This window comes from Ixodes scapularis, unplaced genomic scaffold (genome assembly GCF_016920785.2).
Source record: "Ixodes scapularis isolate PalLabHiFi unplaced genomic scaffold, ASM1692078v2 PGA_scaffold13__105_contigs__length_92229423, whole genome shotgun sequence".
NCBI lineage: Eukaryota > Metazoa > Arthropoda > Arachnida > Ixodida > Ixodidae > Ixodes > Ixodes scapularis.
The window spans coordinates 44717922-44738144 of NW_024609839.1; the positions used below are offsets into that span (position 1 = coordinate 44717922).

Below are 20223 nucleotides of genomic sequence, written 5' to 3' on the forward strand. Positions count from 1 at the left end.
TTACCAAAAATAATGTATTTAAATGAAGTTTCACTGAAATACAAGTTCGGAGGTGTAGTGCTCTTCATGTTTATGTACCTGCTAGGTAAAGTCGCATATGTAAAAAAAAAAAGAAGAAAAAAAAAACAACAACATAAAACGCAGCTTTTTTTTGTAATATATTCAAATATATCCCTTATATTTAGATATCTATTCATTTTACTTGAATATATCCCATCTGATACAAAAGTTTTCATCATCAGGCGATCTTGCTGGGATGACCAAGAGTAATTTGACTTTCTAAAATCCGCTGAAAAATGGTTGCTATATTTTTTTTAAATACCGACTTCATTCGTTCTCGCCTAATAGCCTGGCGATAACTGCCTCGTGATAGTCTCAAAACGTATGAGGGGAAGGAAATTTAACTTGCGACGGCGAGGGATTCAGCCATCCTTTTGTTCTGGTTCTTTTTCGTTTTTAAACTAGGTGGTGCAAGCTACCCCCGGTATAAAAGGTGCGGTCGTTAGCATCCATCCGTCCATCCATCCATCCATCCAAATCTACATTTTCCCCCTCTCACAGGTTGAGAGAAAGTTAGTTGTGTGGAGGGAGCGAGTTAAACGGGGAAGTAACGTCAGTTTTATTTTCACCTCTCTAGGACGGTCATGTCTAAATGAAGTCCGATATGCGAGGGATCCCCATTACAACCTCATATTTCTTCCATGGCGATTGGAAGTTTCGAAAAAAAAAAAAAAACGAACAAAATGAAAAAAAGAAACAAAAAACGGGCGCGTTTCTAAGAGATTATTTTTCACCGACGCGACGCGCAAGAACATGACACCGCGAACGGCTCGGAAGACGAGTCAGACGAGTCGCTTATTCCAGCGATTGCGCCGTGAGCTGGACCGCGGGCTACCGCGGGGGAAGACACGTCCTTACGTGTGGAAGTCTAGGAATGCGTGACGTCTTGGTTCATTCCGAACATTCGATTGGTCCAGCGAGTTTAAAGACGGCTGATAGATGGCTTTTTGATTGGTGAATCGGGCCGACGACGGCTGTGGGGCTTCTTTTTCATGCCAGATAGTTGGATCAGCTGTGCTTTAGCCTTCACTTCAGTCCATCTTTAAAACAAACAACATAAAAAAAGAAAAGAAGCAGACGGCGAAAGATGGGAAGGGACCATCCGAGGAATGCTCTGGGGCAGCATTGGCCTTGGCGCGGGCTGCGGAAACTGGGACAGTTCTCGAGTTCCGCCCTCCGTTTCCATTCCGCCGTTCTACGTTGTGCGCTATTTTTTCCAAGGTTTGTTATTTGCGGGACGCCTTCAAATAGGCAACGCTCGAAGCATTCCGCTCAACTCCTCGGAAGGGACGAAGAGCTCATCCTCAGGTGCGTATACGCTTCGACCTTTTTATCGGATTAGAGCTTACTTATTTTATGCGATCTCTTTTTAAGAGGCGTGCAGAACAAAAGAACTCGATTGTAGGTGAATTTTAGCTGACAACGCAGTGTTTGGCATATAATACTACGAATAACTGTTTCTGTACAAAGTGACTGGGCGTTTTAGATACAATATGCCCCATATGGTCTCTACTGAAGGATTTAAGAAAATTGTAGTGCCTCCCTTTGACTCCTTCCAGGAGACTTGAAATGACTGCTGCCCCGCAGGTTGAGAACAAGTTAGCTGGTAATGCGGTGACTAATTAACAATGCACACGAGACGTAACATACCCAAAGTAATAGTACACGTATGCCAAACTCTACTTTCTACACAAGGACATGCATTCGGGAAAATGGAGCGCACCCTCAGAGCTATTGTTTCAGCAACTCGTGACGTGACGTGACGGGACGTATGCCCAAACTCTAGATCGGAATACGAGCAGATATAGACAATGGGCCTTCTTCGAAAACGTTACGTGCCTATTTTAAAATACACTGAATTCTACTAATTCCGTCAAAACTGCAGCTTGGGCGAGTTGGAATGGAACATATTACTGACTTCACAGCTCACAAATAGCATACACACGCATTTATTTAGGACAAATACATAGCAAACACACCGCGCTGTGTATGTTCCGTTTGTCCTAAATACTAGTTTGTGTATGCAAATTGTGTGCTGTGAAGTTCGTAATATCTATCATTTTTCATTTAGATTTCAAGTATATTCACCCCGTTTTTGTTGCGCGAAATCAAACTTGAATAATCAAAGCGATGGCGAACTTACGGCAGCCATCTACGTGAAACGCTATACTGTAAACGACTTATTTTTCGATTGCTCAATTTTTCGCGATTTAGGTCAAAGCTGAAGTTTTGGAATAATTCGCGAGTTTTAATTTTCGCGACAGGGTGGGATGTCAATATAGATTCCGATGTGTTTACACTTTTCCGAAATGTTTCGGGACCTTTTTTTTGCGAATTGTACTAGCCTCGCTGACTTGCTGTTTCACGCCGCGAAAAGGCGCTGACCTACCATCCTCCAATCGGAACCAATCGGAGGTCGGCGTTCTGACGTCACCAAAACCCATGCAAAAGAAGCAGGAGGACTTTCACTCCGCATTAAAACGCAAGCACTGCCTCTCAGAATCGGCAGTCTGTTACTGACGACCGGCATACTGTCCCGTAAGTGCCACCAAAATGGCGGACAGCCGCATCTATGCTACACCCGCTTCACCACCTATTTTGAGACTGCAGTGGGCGCTATTCGCGCCCGCCGGACCAATGAGCGGCCCTCCCTCGTGTCACCTGATCCGGCTCTCCGCGCGTGGGTATATCGGCGCGGGAGCGTGATGACGTGGCGAAATAGAGGCGCATATGACCGGTCCAACAAGGACCGCCTATGGCTTCCACTGCAGTAGCCAGCTTAGTGGTGAACGAAGTTCACCGCAACCCCGAAAAGAAAAAAAAAAAGGTCCCATTTCAATATTGTTGAGACCGCTTATAACGAAATCACTTCGCTATATCCGTTATTTCGTTATAATCGACTTCGGTTATAACGAAGTGCAAAAGGGAATGGGAAATCGTGATCGCTTTGCTGTAGCCGCTATTTCGTTATGTCCGACTTCGGTTATAATAAAGTGCGAAAGGGAATGAGAAATCGTGATCGCTTCGCTGTAGCTGCTATTTCGTTATACCCGACTTCGTTATAACCGGTCTCGACAGTACTGGTATTCTCCGAGGCGCCATCTTTGTCTGCCGAGTTGCGGTACGCGTTCTGAGAATGCGCACTACGCCCCGTTTCACGTGCAAGTCGGACCGAAGCCGACGCTGCTATTCGACAGAACCAATCTCGAGCTGCGCCAAAAGCGCATCAGAATGGCGCTCCTTGACTTTTTTTTTTGTTGTTGTTACGCTATGAACGGCTAAATCAATCACGCAAAAAAAAAAAAAAAAAGTGCCGCAATTTTGCGTTTTCTATGGGTTTCTGTTTATGCGCGCGATTGATTTAGTCGATGACATCGAAAGCACGAATACGACGATCGCCGTGACGACGCACTTTTGGCGCTGCTTGATTGCAGATCGTGGCGTCATGAGTGGCACGGAGTACAACTCTCTTTTCCGCGGAAAAGTCTGACTCCGCGCATGCGTACAGAGCCCAGTGAATTGGCATTTTGTTTTTGTCAATGCGATAAGTGCTGGAAAGGTGTATTCCACCTCTTTCCCACTAGGGCGCGCCGCCATTTTGATTATGTCGTCCCTTCCGGTACGGGTGAAAATATTGTTTTTGCCGTAGCCACGCGAATACAAGACACTCGGGGTACAAGCGTAAGCGTCACCCATTCTCGTTTTGCCTCGCTTTTATTTTTATTTTATCTTTACTATTTACAGGATGAAATGTTATATTTTTTTTCGTCGCCCACACCGCGGATATGTTTACCAGGAGGTGGCTGGGGTGGAGAGTAAACGAAAAAGGTCTATACACCTCTTTGGTTTACTCTCACGTCCAGCCACCTGATAGACATATCCGGTATAGGGGCGACGAAAAAAAAACATAAATCATTTCAACCTGCAAATAGTGAAAAAAAAAGAAGAAAAAAAAAATAGATGAGGTAAAAGGTGAGTGGGTACGCTTGTATCCTGAATTTCTTCTGTTGGCATGGATACGGCAAAACAAGGTTTTCACCCATACCGGAAGTGACGACGTTCAAGATGGCGGCGCCCTTGTGGAGAAAGGCGCGTACGGGTGCGGTAAAGCGCCTGCCTAGTTGCCGAGTGTGTTTTATCTACTGGGTGATTCAAGGAGACACCAGGCTTTTAAATCGACCGCAAAATTCGGTTTGTTAACCTATCGGGCTACGATTTTGTGCAGCGTTGCCCCCAGATGGTGCTTTTTTTTTTTTTTTTGTAAAATTTGCAAAGAGCGAACTTACCTGAGGAAAAAGTAAAGAAAGGAAAAGGCTTAGCTCCTATGGAAACGCAGCGACGCCACGGGTTTTCAAACAACACGGCGCCGTTTCGCACGGGAGACAAGAGATGCCGCAAGCGGTCGCGATGCCAACTTCGCCAACGAACAAGCATACGGCGCCGAGAGCCGGCGTGTTTAGCAGACGATCTTTTCCACTCAAATGCGGCGCGCGTTCCGCAGCAGTCGCAGAAACAACAACAAGGAAGTGCAGTTCCTTGTCTGCTAAAATGTTCGTTCGTTGGCGGCAGTTGGCGTCGCGACTGCTTGCGCCATCTCTTGTATCCCGTGCGAAACGGCGCCGCATTGTTTGAAGACCGGTGGCGTCCCTGCGCTTCCATTGGGGCTAAGCCTTTTACTTTCTTTACTTTTTCCTCAGGTAAGTTCGCTCTTCGCAAATTAAAAAAAAAAAAAAAAATGCACCATTTGGGGGCAACGCTGCGAAAAATCGTAGCGCGATAGGTTAAGAAACCGAATTTTGCGGTCGATTTAAAGAGCCTGGCGTCTGCTTGAATATCCCTGTAGTATACTGTCAGTAAGCACTCGCTTATTTCGCCAGATTAGCGGGTGGAAAAGATGGCCGCTAGAATAGCGCCCCTAAGCGAAAATTGTCCGCTCGCGCACATTTTTTTAGTACTTTGCAAGGGCTTCGTTCGTATAGTGGTTCCAAGAGAAAACAAGGACAAAGAAAAGGGCCATTAGCTTTTATTTTTTTTTCTAAAATTCAATACATCGGGTCAAAAAAAGAACAAGAAAAAAGAATAAAAGCGAGGAATGTTTTTAATGTACACTAACTCAGAAACACTCAACAGCTAGTTTCATACCTAGCATATAAAGTCACTTATTATTAAACTGCACCATCGAGTTATTATAATGTACGCTAGAGGTCCAACGGGCGCTAGTGTGCCGCTGCAAATTGAAGCAGACAGCAACCAGTCGAAAACTGACTTCCGGTAATGCATTTCTTTGGGAAAAAGTGAGTGCATTTTCTTCTTGCGCTCGGTTATAAGAGCAAATATCCCGAATAATTCATACGTACTAGGTAGCTTGGAACATTTCTCAGTCATGCAGACGAAATAATTGATCAGTTACGAGGTGTTTTTTTTTCAAATTAATTGCATCAAAAGAGTGGCTAAAACGGCTTCGTACATCTATTTGTGTGCACTGTCGGACACTGTTAGCGCGAACACGACGTCGGCGCTTTTCGGCATGTGGGATATACGTGCCAAACAAACGAAAGACATCTGGAGAACTGAGACGGCAAGACTACGCAATAACACTGGATGAGTAACTCCCTCCGCATGTACGATCAAAATAAAACGAATGTTAGGTAATATAGTCATATGTTCAATAAGTACCGCTTTATTCTTTCTGCTCTGTGCGAATATATGCTTGCTCTACGTTCAAAACACCCCCCGCACGCTCGAAATCTTTGATAACAAGTGCCCGATAAAGAGTGCCCGGCAGAGAAAATATTGGAACGAGACGCTTTTCATACCGCACGTACTTTGTCATTTACGTTTTGAATGTTTTTAACCGGTCGTAAAGATGCAAGAAGGGGTCATTTACATAAAGTGACAAGACTGGCATATTAGCAATATATGAGCGTCACCGGAATGCTGGCGAGCCTTCAACACGATTGGTATTTTGCTCAGAATCGTAGCTTGTTTTTATAACCTGCTGTGGAACAGAGGTTTGTGCTTGAAAGATAGCGAAGTGAAACATCATTCATTGCTGAAGAAAAGGCGCTAACTAAAGCAAGTACACTTTTACAGTGTTGATAAAGGTACATACTATTCGGTACGACTCAAATAACCAATCTGTTCTAGGTTATTTTCCGGTGAAAAGACGAAATGCACGCGCGTTTTCCCATATATGAATGCAGAGGAGCACCGCAAAAGTAGACTGGTTGCTGTCTGCTGTAACTTGCCTCCCGGAAGTCGCATAGACACTAGCGCCAGTTGAACCTCTATCGTACATTCTAATAACTCTATGGGTGGCACAACCTTTTGGATGCCCTCCTGAAAGAAGGTTACCGACATGGTCCACAGTCATTCAGTCCATCACGCATCCACAAGAGCGTCATGTTGTCAGACATGTAATGCGCTTCGACGTCTGCATTCAGTATAGGGCCGGACGAAGAGAAGTTCTTGGTAGAAGGAAAGAATGTCTGTGGCGACAAATGTCCTTGTTTAACGCGTGGCGGAGTGAGTCGTGGGTCGTAACACAGGCAGAGAGCAACCTTCTTTAAGGAGGACATCCGAAAGTTTTTTTTTTTTTTTTTTGCCATGGTAAGAGAATTGCGCAAGTCCGTGTGGTGAATATGCAGAGGAATAGAAGAAGCGGCTACAGTACGTGTCCAAATCGCGTGTTTTTTTTCTATATATGTTCTTGATAATTCTTCAATGTGTCGGAACTTAATAAACACAGACAAAAAAAAAAACGTGTAGTTTTGTTGTTGCAATTAGAGTACAAGTGAGAATATAGCGTAGTATTAAAATTAGTTTCTGTTTGTTTTGTTGGCGAGCTGGATGGAAAAGTGCGAACCTAAGTCAATAAAGAGAAGCGGAGCTTATTCGAGGCTACCTCTAGTGACGTCAGTCAGTACGGCGCCCGACGGATTACGTTATGAGGCCGCGAAACGGTGCGCGTGTCGAAAGTGGCGACGCTACGGACGTGTGTACAAAAAGAAAGAAACAAAGAATGAAAAAGTACCCTTGACCAGTTTTGGCGGCGGAGATCTGTGTCGGGGATTCCCAAAGCAGAACCGCTGAATAAACGGCGGCGATTGCGCTCTTTCGTGTCGGGACGCAATTCGCGCGAAAGGAAAAACGTACGCACGGGCAGATAGAAATGTGCTGCGATCATCGCTTTCGGAGCTAGCAGGGATAAACTGGGCGTTCGACGGAGCACCCTGGAGCAGACGGCACCTTCACGTTGAAAACCCTGGTCGGTAAGCTATGATTGCTAGTGTTACGACTCGGCAATTTATATTTATTGGCTGATTGAAAAGGACAGGAGAGCCTACCACACTAATGATATAACGCCGGACTGTGTATAAACCGAAGCGTCAACGAGTGGGTACAATTAAAAACCCAATGGCGAAGAGTCTTTAATTTTTTGTATTATTATACAATTCTGGTTTTCTGCGAGGAAGATAAATTGAAGGAGAGATATGCTTGATTAAAACCGTGCGCACATGTGTACATATTCTCCGCCCCGTGGGGGAGAGGGGGGGGGGGGGGTACATGCTTTTTGAACAACACAACCTAAGCGAGACAAGGCATCGGCGCCTGGCCCATGACGTCACGAGGAGTGGGTCGACCGGTGCTTGGGTAAAGCGGCGTATCAGCGAAGAAATTGTACATTAATATACCCACTCTGAAGAAAAAGAATTTTGCATAAATGTGCCGACGCAGAAAAAAAATACTTGAACGTACTGACGCAGAGGTATTTGGGAAAAAATGGCTAGTGCTCTATTACTCTTTTAGATAAGAAGCTTACTGATTTCGGAAAGAATGCGATTAATAGAAAACCAAATGTATTGAATTAACGAACAATTATAGCTTTGCATTCTAACTACAATTACCAAAAATAAATTTTGGATTCATTTTTAAACGAAGCCTCCTGAGTCAAACGGCTATTTTCCATTAAAACGCATTCTTTACCACGAGAACACTGGCGTGTGCTTGTTAAATTGTTCGAAGCCACAACATCGCCGGGGAGCCAGCAACTCCGTCGTAATACCTCTTGGGGCAGTTCAAGCACGTGGCCTCCGTGGCTGTTTGGGCCTGCGAGCTTGTGCCTCGACTCTGGGCACAGTTGCCGAGGCACGGGCCACACCTGTAGAGGTACTAATGATGCAGGAAACATTGAGAGTTCATCGAAGACATGTTACTAATCACAGTCATCACTTACTTGCTGATCTTACTCTTGAATGACCTTACTCAAAGTATTCAAGGGCACTGTCAAAAATCGAGCAATACATTTCTGATGATATAGGCAGCGACTAAATTGCTATATGTTTGTATTGTGCTCTATGGAATAAGCATTGATGGTGTTTCTCGCTTATCATTTTTGCAAGAAGGTCGTCTTGTTGTTTAGCATGCCCGCATAGTTTCCATAGATTTCCGACACAAGAAAATTGGAATATCTGTACATTCAATTTCGTTCTGCAGTTGTGCCGCGTCCCAAAGCATGTGCTTGATACGTGGGCGTTAGCGTAATAACATCGTAGTGAAACTTGACCAAGCAGCTTATGTCGTCAATATTCTAAGACAAAATTTACCGCATTACTGCGAGGGTGTCAAGAGGAAACCACAGACACATACTTTGGCAACGGATTTGCTAACAAACATGGTCAATTTATGTCCCGGCTTGTTGGCTACGCAATGTAGCCTTCTTGTCGTAACGTTGCAATGATGTTGAACTGGACCACTGGAGCCTTTTTTGTCTAGGTGGCGTTGTCTCGGGAGGTAAGAACTAAAATAAAAACACTGGAGGAATGAGGTATGCAAAAGTGGGAAAGTCGATTTGAAACTGATCTATTGTTAGAAGTTTTTGGATATTTAGAGCTTCTCATTTCCACAGGAAGATTTCAAGATGAAGACTCTGGCAGCATTCCTGTCTCTTCTGGTCCTTAGCTGGGCTCAAGAAGAAACCAAGCTTACCAAAGCCAACAACCGTTTCGGCCTGCGCCTCCTCCGCACGCTGCCAAGCGGCCCTGAAGAGAACGTCTTCTTTTCGCCTTACAGCGTGTCCACCGCCATGGGCATGGCCTTCGCTGGAGCCAGAGGCCAAACCCAGCAAGAACTATCGCAAGGTTTGGGCTTCTCAGACGCTGATCTCACCGATGCTGGGGTCTTGGACGCCTACACTCGCCACACGGAGCGATTGAAGTCGACCCCTTCCAATTCGACGCTCGATGTGGCGAATGCCGCCGCTATCCAGAGGACCCTGGCACTTCTGAACTCGTACGAAAGCGCTCTGCAGAGTTCCTTCGGTGCCGAACTCCATAAGGTTGACTTCGCCGGAGAATCGCAGGCCGCCGTTGACTTTGTTAACAACTGGGTGAAGAGGAAAACGCACGACAAGATCGAAAAGCTGTTCAATGAGCCGCTGGATTCGGACACTCTGCTCGTATTGCTGAACGCCATTTACTTCAAGGGTGACTGGGGCACCGCATTTAACAAGGAGCACACGGAAAAACGGCAGTTCTTCAACGGAGGCGTGACGCCCGTCGAGGTGGATACCATGAGGCTGGAGGCCCGCATCAAGTACCGTTTCTTCGATGACTTGCAAGTAGAGGTCGTGGAGCTGCCCTACCGCGGTCTCGACTACACCATGGCCATCCTGTTGCCCAAGGAGAACACCGGCGTCGAGGGGCTCAAGCAAAACCTTACTATCGACCGTTTCCAAAACTACCTTTCTGATCTGAGGGAACGCAAGATCACGGTACTCCTTCCCAAGTGAGTATAGCCGTGCCGAGGTTCGAGCCTGATTAATATATAAATAAGGATCCCTGAACGAAGTTGGTTGTGTAGCTCTACCTACTGTGAACATCTTGTAATTTTGACATTTACCCTGATGTCATTACCTTTACGCGATGTGCAGCAGCATTCACTGTTACGTACAAGAGTGATGCACAGCCTGTGTTGAATTGTGCCGTGGTACCGCTCAAAATTGGTATTTTGGGTCTCCAAGCTTGCTGACTAACAGCCGAGCGTAGAACTTTATATTCATTGCTTCGATTCAATGGGAAAAAAATCGCCGTGGATTGATTTATCTTATTGTACAGGTGACATAAATTACTCCGAAAAAAATAAAAAAAGAAAGCGAGAGGGGCGATGTTTGTTGTAGCGTTTAAATAAGATTGAAAAAAAATATCACTGACAAAACGTGATGAAAATACCTGAAGAATAACGAGATTGTGTTTGAGCTTTAGAGGAGCAAAGCACCTTCAATTGAAGTAGCGTCACATTGTATAGAAACCGTTACATGAACTGAAAAAGGAAGTTACCGGACTTTAAATTGTCAGACGAGCGTTTGAAGAATCCGACTGCGAGGTATTACATAAAAAAGAAAACGAACTAAAAATAACAGCTTCTAAACGGGGGTTTGAGGTTGGTAGTACCACACAAATTACCTTTTGCAGTTACGTCTGGCTACTACGCGCAATCGAAGTCACATAATTTAATCAGCAATCATACTTCTTTATTTTAATATATCGTGTTTCTGTGAAAACATAAAATTAAAAAAAAATGTAGTTTTTGAAAAAAAAATTGTTTTTTTTTTCGGGAAGATTTTGCTAACCACGGCGGCCGTCAGGGATTGCAGACAACACACTAATTAGAAATATAGCTACCTGAAATCGACTAACTGACCTTTAAATAAGAAAAAAAAAAAAAACGAATGATTGGAAATAAAAACTTGCTGAGCGTCATCGAAAGCTCCTAAATCAGTCAATTGTGTGACAACATGAAGCATGTGGCAAGAGCGAGGGTGAGCTAATGTTATTAGGGAGTTTTAGGGAACTCTTTTTGCACATCCGATACGGTAAGATGAGCCGTGCGGGTCGCACAGCGCGTGTGGGGGTCTTCTGCGGTAGCGCAAGCGCAGTTCGTACCGGAAGGCGTATACCGTACCGGAGAGCCTACCGTACCGAATCGGAGGTAGGGAAACGGTTCCCTAAAACTCTACTACTATTCGCGCTCCGGTACTTCCCACGTGCTTCGGGTCGTCCCAAAATTGATTGATTTCGCGGTTTTCGATGAGGCTCAGAAAGTTTCCATTTGGAACTAATGAACCAATTAACTACTTAACCAAAAGTTAAGTAGTTACTTTTTAATTAAACATTTTTATAATTAGTATTTACTTTTGCAATTTCTGACGTCCGCCGTGACTGGCAGTTTGTTCCCAAAGTTTTTTTTGTTTTTTTTTCATGTTTGAATGTCTAAGCATAAACACCCTGGATATCACACATTTAGTCGTGCAATTAGTCATACGACAAACGTCGAATTTGTGAGCAAAATATGTTTAGCAATTTTGGCTTGTCGTTCTGAGTCTAGCTCGTGTAAACTTAAAGAAAAGTAAAGATACATGCAACCATGAAACATATCTTCATCGATATTAACGTCTAAGTTTGGTTTTTCTAAAAACATGAAGAAAATATGGCATATATGATATTCATGCCAGTTTAGGCTTCAGCAATCCCACCACCCATTTAAAAGTACACGCCAAGGTCAAACAAGCAACAAAGCGCAAGCGCTTATAACATTCCAGATGCTTATAACATACCAGAAACGTGTTGAATTTTTCTTTCTTTGATACTTCTGTATAAGAATGGAGCTTTTTTTTATAACGTTGTTCATTACAGGGTGATTTACAGTTTTGAAGACAACATAACAGTTTTGAAGACAGCATAAGAAAAGTCTTGTTTGATTTTATTTTACTGTAATTTTAAACCCTACCCCCTCAAAAAAAAAAAAAAAAATTACACAGGTTTGTTTTGGAGGACGACGCCATACTCCTTATTTCTAATTAAAAAAGCATTTTTCCCTTCCGAAATATAACGTTTTTTTACAGTACTTCTCGCTATTAATTCCCGATTTTTGTCCGTAAATAACGAAAACCGTTAGACCCTTTGTAATCATTTGGAGACAGTTTTCCCCATAGCGCGACCTCCTAGCGTTCGTACTCATTGGCAGGTTCAAGCTGGAGACCAAGTACTCCCTGAAGACACCCCTGCAGTCGCTGGGCATCAAGCAGATCTTCGAACCGGGCGCCGACTTGTCCGGCATCAACGACGAGAGCCTCCGGGTGTCAGCTGTGGAACACAAGGCGGTCGTCGAGGTCAACGAAAAAGGCACCGAGGCGGCCGCGGCCACGGGAGTGGTCATAGTCCCGTACAGCCTGGGACCCGAGCCGGTGGTCTTCAGGGTCGACCATCCGTTCCTGTTCTTCATCCGCAACACTCGGACGGATGACATCTTCTTCATGGGACAGGTTAACAAGCTCTGAACGAAAGCGAAATAAACCCTATAACAGTGGATTGCTCGGTTAATTAATCAATATAACACAAAAAAAAAAAAAAAAAAAAAAACGCAAAAAGCACGGGTCAAAGTCTCCTCGTTGTGCCTTCGATCGGCATTACTCAAGTCCTGTTTGCATGTAATTTGTGATAGTTTCGACTTGTATGTAGCTCGATTGAAACACAGGACTCCCCTCTTTTGTATTAGGAGCTCAAAATACTTAACACTGCTTTAAGTATTTCGAAGATTACAAATTTAGTGGTTTTTGGTAACGCTCAGCAGTTTGTAATTAAAACCATGCGTTTATTGTCACTAATTAAAACTGCGATAAAAAAAAAGTTTCGTTAATTATTGAATTTATAGTTACGATTAGGCTAACGAATTATGTCCCCATATTCGTATAACTCACCTGCGCAGACCGCCTTAATGTACCTTTCACCTCTTTTTGATGTGATCGAAGTGAAATCGGACACACTGCTGCGCTGTTCTCGTGCAAGCAGCCTCTGGGCTGCGTTGCACGAGAACAGCGCAGCAGAGGTTGGTTGCACTATTTCTCCACGGGGTGCGGTGCCGTCGGTGCCGTCGGTGCCGAGAAGCGCTCCGATTGCAAACCGAAACTTAAAAACCCGTCGAAGTTGTGCGGTTTTTCAGAAAGCCGTAAAATTTCGCGCGTGCCTTCTATCGTTCTGCGATTTATTAATTTAGTGTTTTCCGATGATGCTCAACAATTCTCTAGTTGAAACCAAGCCCTTAAACACAATATTAAAAAAAAGTTAATTACGCAAACACAAAGAACAACCTAATTATCCCAAACTTTATTAATTTTCCTAAATGATCCCCTGGCCCAGGACCGAAAACGACACAAGCTTTTTTTCGCTACGACGGGTAGTTCTCGCAATATCGAATTTGTCTAATTTTCGTGAAACTACGCGTATATCTTTCGCTCTCGGTGAGCATGGTACCGGCATGAGGTCGTGTATCACTCCTGCGTGATGCACGTTAAAGACCCCGGGTTAACGGTATTACTGTACTAGCTAAATTTCTCATCTACAGCTAGGAGACAAGTCATCCACTGAGGCAGAAGTTATAGGCTGTATAACATACACACAACGAATTTTTTTTTTTTTTTTTTGTACGCCGGCGATGTAAAGCCTTTGCACGATGCGACTAGATCGCATCGCAGAAAGTCGGGTCAGCTAGCGACTGCTTGAATCGGGTCGCTTTTTTTCCGGGATGGTCGCTTTTGCGATTAAAGTTATCGCGCGACTAGATCGGATTGCCGGTGTGAACGCGCATTTAGCAGTCTTCCTCGCCCGTTCCTGTACTACATATGCTCGCGACTGAGTTTCAGCAAGCTCCACTTCTGAAACTCCACGAAGACAGTGGAAGCTTCGAGCAGCTTGTTTTGAGGCGAGTACCATTTACGATTATTACTGAGTGGATCTAAGACCGCGAAGCAGTTATACTTTGTTTAAGCTTATAGCTCCGAACGCAGCCAAAGGCTGGAGGACGGTTCGCCACTTGGATAATACTGTTCGTACGCATCACGAAGTAGTTCGCAAAAGAAAAATTTTAGATGTGCTTTGTGTGCAAACGTTGGGCAATTTTCCAGTTGTGTCCTGTTAAAAACTATATATAAATAAATTAGATAAATTACGTTCCACGTTCTTCATATTATAGTAATAAAGATGCTTCGACGAAAAACACCTACTGCTGGCAACACTGATGCGACTACTACATGTTTGTTTTTTTCCGGTTTATTTCGTGTTCTCAACGGCCGAATCGTGGGCTTCAAGTTCGACGCTCTCCCTCGCCAAGTTGCTGGACATGCTTGGTTTTCTGCTTTCCTAATTTCCATCAACAACGCGAGTTAAGAGAAAAAGGCACGTTTGGGCGTCAGGCGCGAGATCGGGATGAATGTCTAATCTTCTTCGTCAGGAGTCCCAAACCGCGTCGTACCGCGAAATTGTTCAACGGACATAGGAGCTAACAGACGTTGGAAAATCGCCGAAAAGGTGATCCATCGACGGCGGGAAACTCTCTCCGATGAAAAATGGTTTAAAATCGGGTGTCAAACCTACGGTCAGTGGCAAAACCATGCGGTGTTGGTGGAGCGCCGAGAAAACGCGTACTCCAGTGCGATCGGAGGGACGCGCTATGCTTTTGATGCTGTTACGCGTTTAACTTTGCGGAGAAACTGCGCTGCTTTGTTCGAAATCGGGAGACGGGGCGGCAGTCTACCCAGAGAGCTCGCTCGATCCGCTACTTTCGTGGGCTCCGGACGACACCGCGACAGAGAAGAAGACCCATCTAAGCACCGAACGTTATAACTACCAACTTCCGTGTTCCAGCCACGGCCTTCCTCTGCCGGTAGTGCGACGGCCCTCCGCGAAGCCCAGCAGCAGACTTGTGTTCGTTACTTGAAAAATGTAATGGATTACAATTACAAATTACCGAGCCTCAGGCGTAATGGGTTATCGTTACAAACTATTTTCGCTGAAAAGTGAAGGATTGCTTTACTCCTTACATTACAAATCACTTTCACCTCACTTTTCCTGTACACTTGTCAAGAAAACAATTGAAACAATTTTGACGTTTTAAAAAATGTCCTGCAATACTACTTTCCAATTCTCATGCCCTGGCGTTATGGGAGTCTTGGTAGAAATAATATATTGTATTTATGAGAAAGAATGTAGGTGTACTCCCTTCAGATGTAAGCTGACATGATAGTGAAAGGTGTAACCTCACCCGCCATCCCGCTAGCTTATGGCGACCAGAAATGATCCCTGGAATACTGCAAATAAAGCTAGCGGTGCGCACGCTCAGTAGCAGTGTCTACCTCCGCTAAGAAATTCGGAGGTAAGGAACCGATTTACAAAAGCTCCTTTTTGTAAGGGGCCTTTAAAGCCCAAACACAATGTCTCAAAGCTGTGCTCTCGTGCCTGTAGCTTTGACGCACTGTCAGCTTATGCAATTTTTAGGGCGATGTTTAGAGCGCATGCTCAGAATGAGGTCGCATTAATAGGCTGCTAAAACCGGCAGTTTTGATGGTGCGGAATGCACGTTGGAAAAGAACTGTGGAAGCTCGCGCTCAGTACGCGTTCAGCAGTCGCGCACACAGCTATGGCCGCCAGTGAATGCTCCCCTATTAGCGGCGAGGTGTTTCGGTTGAGCTAAAGCCCCTTCATATTTTAGAAGTAGCGAAAGGTGCGTCGATGCACGAGGCACGCGCAACGTGCAGCCCTTGGGAATATCATGGCGGCGCATCGCAGCACTGAGCTAGATTTCAGACGCCATGTTCTTCCCAGAAGTGGCGCGCGGCACGTGTCTCGAGCATTTAAAAAAAAAAAAAAAAAAATGAATGGCGCCAATTTTTCCAGGATAGAGGGGCTTTAGGTAGAGCTACGGTGGATGGAGCCCTCCTACTGTTCTCTCTCGTGACGTCATTTCCTTGAGAACAACAAGTTCGATGATGTTTGTAACGAGCACGGTGGAAACTTAAGATCATTGCGCTCCGAAACAACACTGCCAACATCGTCAGAATTAAATTTCTTACATTACTCTTATTTCTGTGGATGAGAAATCCTTTGCTGACGTCATAGTTAGCATTCGGCCAATTGTGGAAGGCCAACCACAGCGACGCTTTCGATCTCGCGCGTTTCAATCCCGCCATTCTTGCTGAAAAAAGTGGTCTATTCGTGGACTTTATTACCTGCGATGGCGCAGGTTGGAACCGAAGGATGTGCAAAGTCTTGGGTGTTGACGGAACATGAAGCAACATAAAATGCAAGGGGAACACCCCTTGAACGCAAGCCGCTACATCCACTTTGTCGCAGACTTCCCGCACCTCATAAAATGTTTCAGGAACGGACTACTCAAATGTCCATTTAACACCCCGGAGGGGCATGTAAGTGCATTTCTAGACGTCTCCTACTAGATTTGGCAGAGTCAGGAAACTCAATTGGTGAATATATGAGCTAAATTTAGTTAAAAAAATTATATAACTGTAATGGGTCATCACGTCATCTGACACATTGATATTACGTGAGGATCACGTCCTGAACAGGCAAAGGATTCAAATGCTGTTGCATTACATCTTCTTTGGCATCAGGCAGAGAGAAGACATATTCTTATTTAGTTCTCTTGTCATAAAATTGTGAGTTTGAACAACCGAAAAACAAGACTACTTGAAGACTATAGACGCTTTACACACGCGCCAAATTACAGCCGCCATTGCTGACCTTCTCTTGTGTTACTGAGATGCCGAGCAACTGAAACGGTAGTTGACAATCCTCTACAAAGGCCGATGCTTTAGAAAAGGACACAGTTGAATCTTGAATGGCGATTACCTGGCCTGCTATGGTAATGATGAAGTGAAATAAACGGAATAAGAGGAAACAAAAACTGAAGGTCAGTTATGGCGGCGTCCATGCACAGCTGCTGCAAAGCGTCTATAATTCGGTATCAGTGCAAGAGGGCGAATTAAGCTCTAATTTAATAAATCTTTCCTTTTTCCGGCCAATTCATATCAATATGGTTTTTACTTATCTAGGTAACAATGCACCGCGTCAGAGAAGCATTCAAGATTGACGTTAGCAGCCTGACATTTAAGGCTATGCATGGAATCACGAAATGCCACCTGCAGCCGAATGCCTTTGAGAAGATGAGAGTTGGTTTAGCGTTCCAGCTCTTCGGTGACAGGGTGCTGCAGGGCCTCCACCTTTACAAAGATGAGATCGAAGCAAGGACCGGAACTATCAGTGCTACGCCAAGAGTTTTTCAAGTAATTCAAGTCACAATGGATCTATTCAACGAGTGACAAAATACACAAAATAGGGCTGTTACACACATTCCTCGCAATACATAAAATAATAGAGGCATGCACATTTATCTTTCGCTCATAACTATGAGCGAAAGATACATATACATTTACAATGTATCGCTTGTATCGCGATACTTTTCCAGACTTAGTCATCTCGTTACATTTGTTGTCCCTTTTAAGACATATTTAAAGATTAAAAAAAACATTTGTTTGGTACAAGTTTCTTCGTAATTTATAATATGAGCCCACCCTATAACAATGATCCATCTCAGTCACCGGCATTAAAAAGCAAACAAAAAAGAGCTGTGGTTTAAAAAAGGGTACGGGCAAGAACGACAATATCAGCTCCTTTCAAAAAGCCTTCCACTCTTTCCAATTCAGCAGAAAGAACGCTGTAAAGAAGTTTAGTGAAGAGAAAGTACCGTCCTATTGTCTAACTTCTCCACTCTATGGGTGACTTGAAAGCTTATACTATGACAGTTTGAGATGCGCCCTCACGGCTAAACGGGGTTCATTTTGGGCAGACGCCTTTTGTCAAGCATGGCGCGCAGTCTTTACCGTTCTGTAACTATGTGGTTAAACGGGGGTGACATGTTTTCTTCAGCGGCATAATGACAAATAAAGAGTTCGAGCTAAAAGGAACAGCATAAAATGGCACAAAAAAGGAGCGCAATCGTACCTTACCAATAATATTCGCCACAAACTATATCCTCCCCACCTAGCGCCTTTCCGGAACAATAGTATTTCTATAAGTATCTGTATCTGTATTCCGGAATACTTTTTCGCCGGTTTTGCAAATGTATCTCAGGGATATCCCGTTACATAAAAGACAAAATATCTCAGTATCTGTATTTCGAACATTAAAACAGATGTATTTCAGTATTTGTATTCCTGAATGCTTTTTCGCCGGTTTTGCAAAAGTTTCTCAGGGATATCCCGTTACATAAAGGACAAAATATCTCAGTATCTGTATTTCGAACATTAAAACAGATGTATATCAGTATTTGTATTCCCGAATACTTTTTAGAGTATCTCTGCCCAGCCCTGAATCATACAAGATATATAAGAACACATAAGAAACTTCTAAGAAATTTCTCAGAAGTTTCTTATCTGGTTGTTATATATATTATATAGTCCTTATATGGTTCTTATATGTTCTTATATATCTTGCATGAATCATATGTGTTCATTGGACACACACGCAAATCAGATTTTCCTATAGGGCTCCGTTATATTAGCTGCTTCTCCCACATTTCACTCTTAAAGAGGGTTTGACGGACAGTTTTCGCGGCAGGGAGGTATAAACTTTTTTTCTAGTGAAGGTCTTGCGGTGCTTTGCTGTTGACAGCCTGAGAATCGCGCTAAAGCGCGGAAGTTAATGGTTCTCACGTTGACGGTGAGCAAAACTGGTGCGAGCTCCCACTGTCGTCTTGCCTCGCGCTGACGTATCCATATGACGCCGCACGTTTCGTCGTTAACATCGAAATAAAGGTCCACTCGAAACACTCGCTCTTCTCTAAGGGTACGTTTACATTTGCGGATTCGCTGGCGAATCCGCCCAGCTCTTGCCGCTCGGGCGAAACGCTTGGCGGAAAACGCGGCGGCGAGCAGTATTGATCTATCGCCGAACGAGGCGTTTCGCTGACCAGAAGTGACATTAGAGAGTTTTAGTAGACCGTTTTCATCTTCCGCTCCGCTCTGAGGGTGCCAAACTGCGCATGCGCGGCCTACTTCGCCGGAATGGAAAGCGGAGTTCCAAAAACGCGTTTTAGTAGAGCGTTTTTCTTCAGCGTAAGAGCGTTTTGAGCGGGTTCGAAAAATTTGCTTGCGTAGCCCCACATGTGGACGTTTATAGTACTAGTAAGACAAAAAAACCTAAGCGTTAACACCAAGAGAGTAAAAGGGAGCGTGATTGTAGAGGTAGTAAAAACGAAGGCGACAATAATGAACACAAAAGAGTAGGCACACACCTGAAGAAATATTGAGCTATAAAATATAAATATAATCGTTCCACCTTGTGTGCGAGTGAAGCCGAAGGTATAAGCATAAGCACGTTGCTCTAAACGGTACTTGCACTGCACGAGCGCGCGTGCTTACCAAGGACGCTGAAACGCCGGCACTCGCTCTTGTAGCTTCTTCTCCACTCGAATTAAAACTGAAACAGATTTACTTATTCGAAGTAGAAAAATAAGAGAAAAGGACGAAGTTTGCGCATTGCGAGTACATCCTTTTGCGTAGTACGAGTACAGTGTTGCTCAAGGCTAGGAAGGCATCTGCACGATGAATCCCCGCTGTTCTCAAGGAAGGAGGCTTCTACTAACGAGATTAAGCTGGCGAGACATCGAATATATGATTCGTATCCCTCGTGCCATCAAGCGCCGAAGCTTCTTTTCCGAACGAGGTTTGCTGGATATTTCCAACGTAGAAAAGAAACCCTTTAGGCAGCTATCCTGCTTAAAGAAGGACCTGGCTGTTCTGCGTGCGGGCCTCCAAATACCAGCACCCTACAGATCGGCGCAGGGTGTTGCCAATCTGGCGAGACGCTTTGCATGGTTCTTCCTCGACTGGCCTATCCCAACCGTCTGTTCGTACTTGGATGAGCGTTTGGACGGAATTTGTCGGTGTTCTTCAGTTCTGTGAACCTCATCGTGGGTCACATCAACGAGAGGTTCGGCCACCTGCTCACTGACATGAACAAACATAGGTGGTTGACCCTGGCGAAAATAGAGCTGTGCTCACAGGTGAGACCCTGCATGGTTTGTGTAAATTTCGCGTTTCCATTGTTTCTAGCACAGCTGCTCTGTCTGGTGAAAAGTTACTTTTTTCTATACGCCAAAGGTGTACATGGGCAGTGTCAGGACAAGTCACGACGAGCGCATTCGTAATCTATGAGTATTAGTAGGCCACTTTTATGAGCCCTCTTTGCTCTACTTTACGCTCTGCGAAAAGCATCGTCCCCACCGCGCATGCGTGGCCCGCTCTGAGTTAGAGCG

The 20223-nt window shown here is 44.5% G+C and overlaps 1 protein-coding gene across 2 annotated transcripts; it reads left to right on the forward strand.

Moving 5' to 3' along the window:
* Positions 1-1197: 1197 nt before the first annotated feature.
* On the forward strand, positions 1198-12428 carry LOC8036358 (intracellular coagulation inhibitor 1). Of its 2 annotated transcripts, none has more exons than XM_002402324.5 (3): positions 1198-1368; positions 8969-9846; positions 12085-12428. In XM_002402324.5, exons 2-3 carry the CDS (start codon positions 8981-8983, stop codon positions 12395-12397), a joined length of 1179 nt encoding a protein of 392 aa, XP_002402368.4. In that variant the 5' UTR covers positions 1198-1368; positions 8969-8980; the 3' UTR covers positions 12398-12428. The 2 variants fall into 2 exon arrangements, with proteins under 2 accessions (XP_002402368.4, XP_040356990.2); XM_040501056.2 differs by lacking the exon at positions 1198-1368 and adding an exon at positions 7273-7327.
* The last annotated feature ends 7795 nt before the right edge of the window (positions 12429-20223 follow it).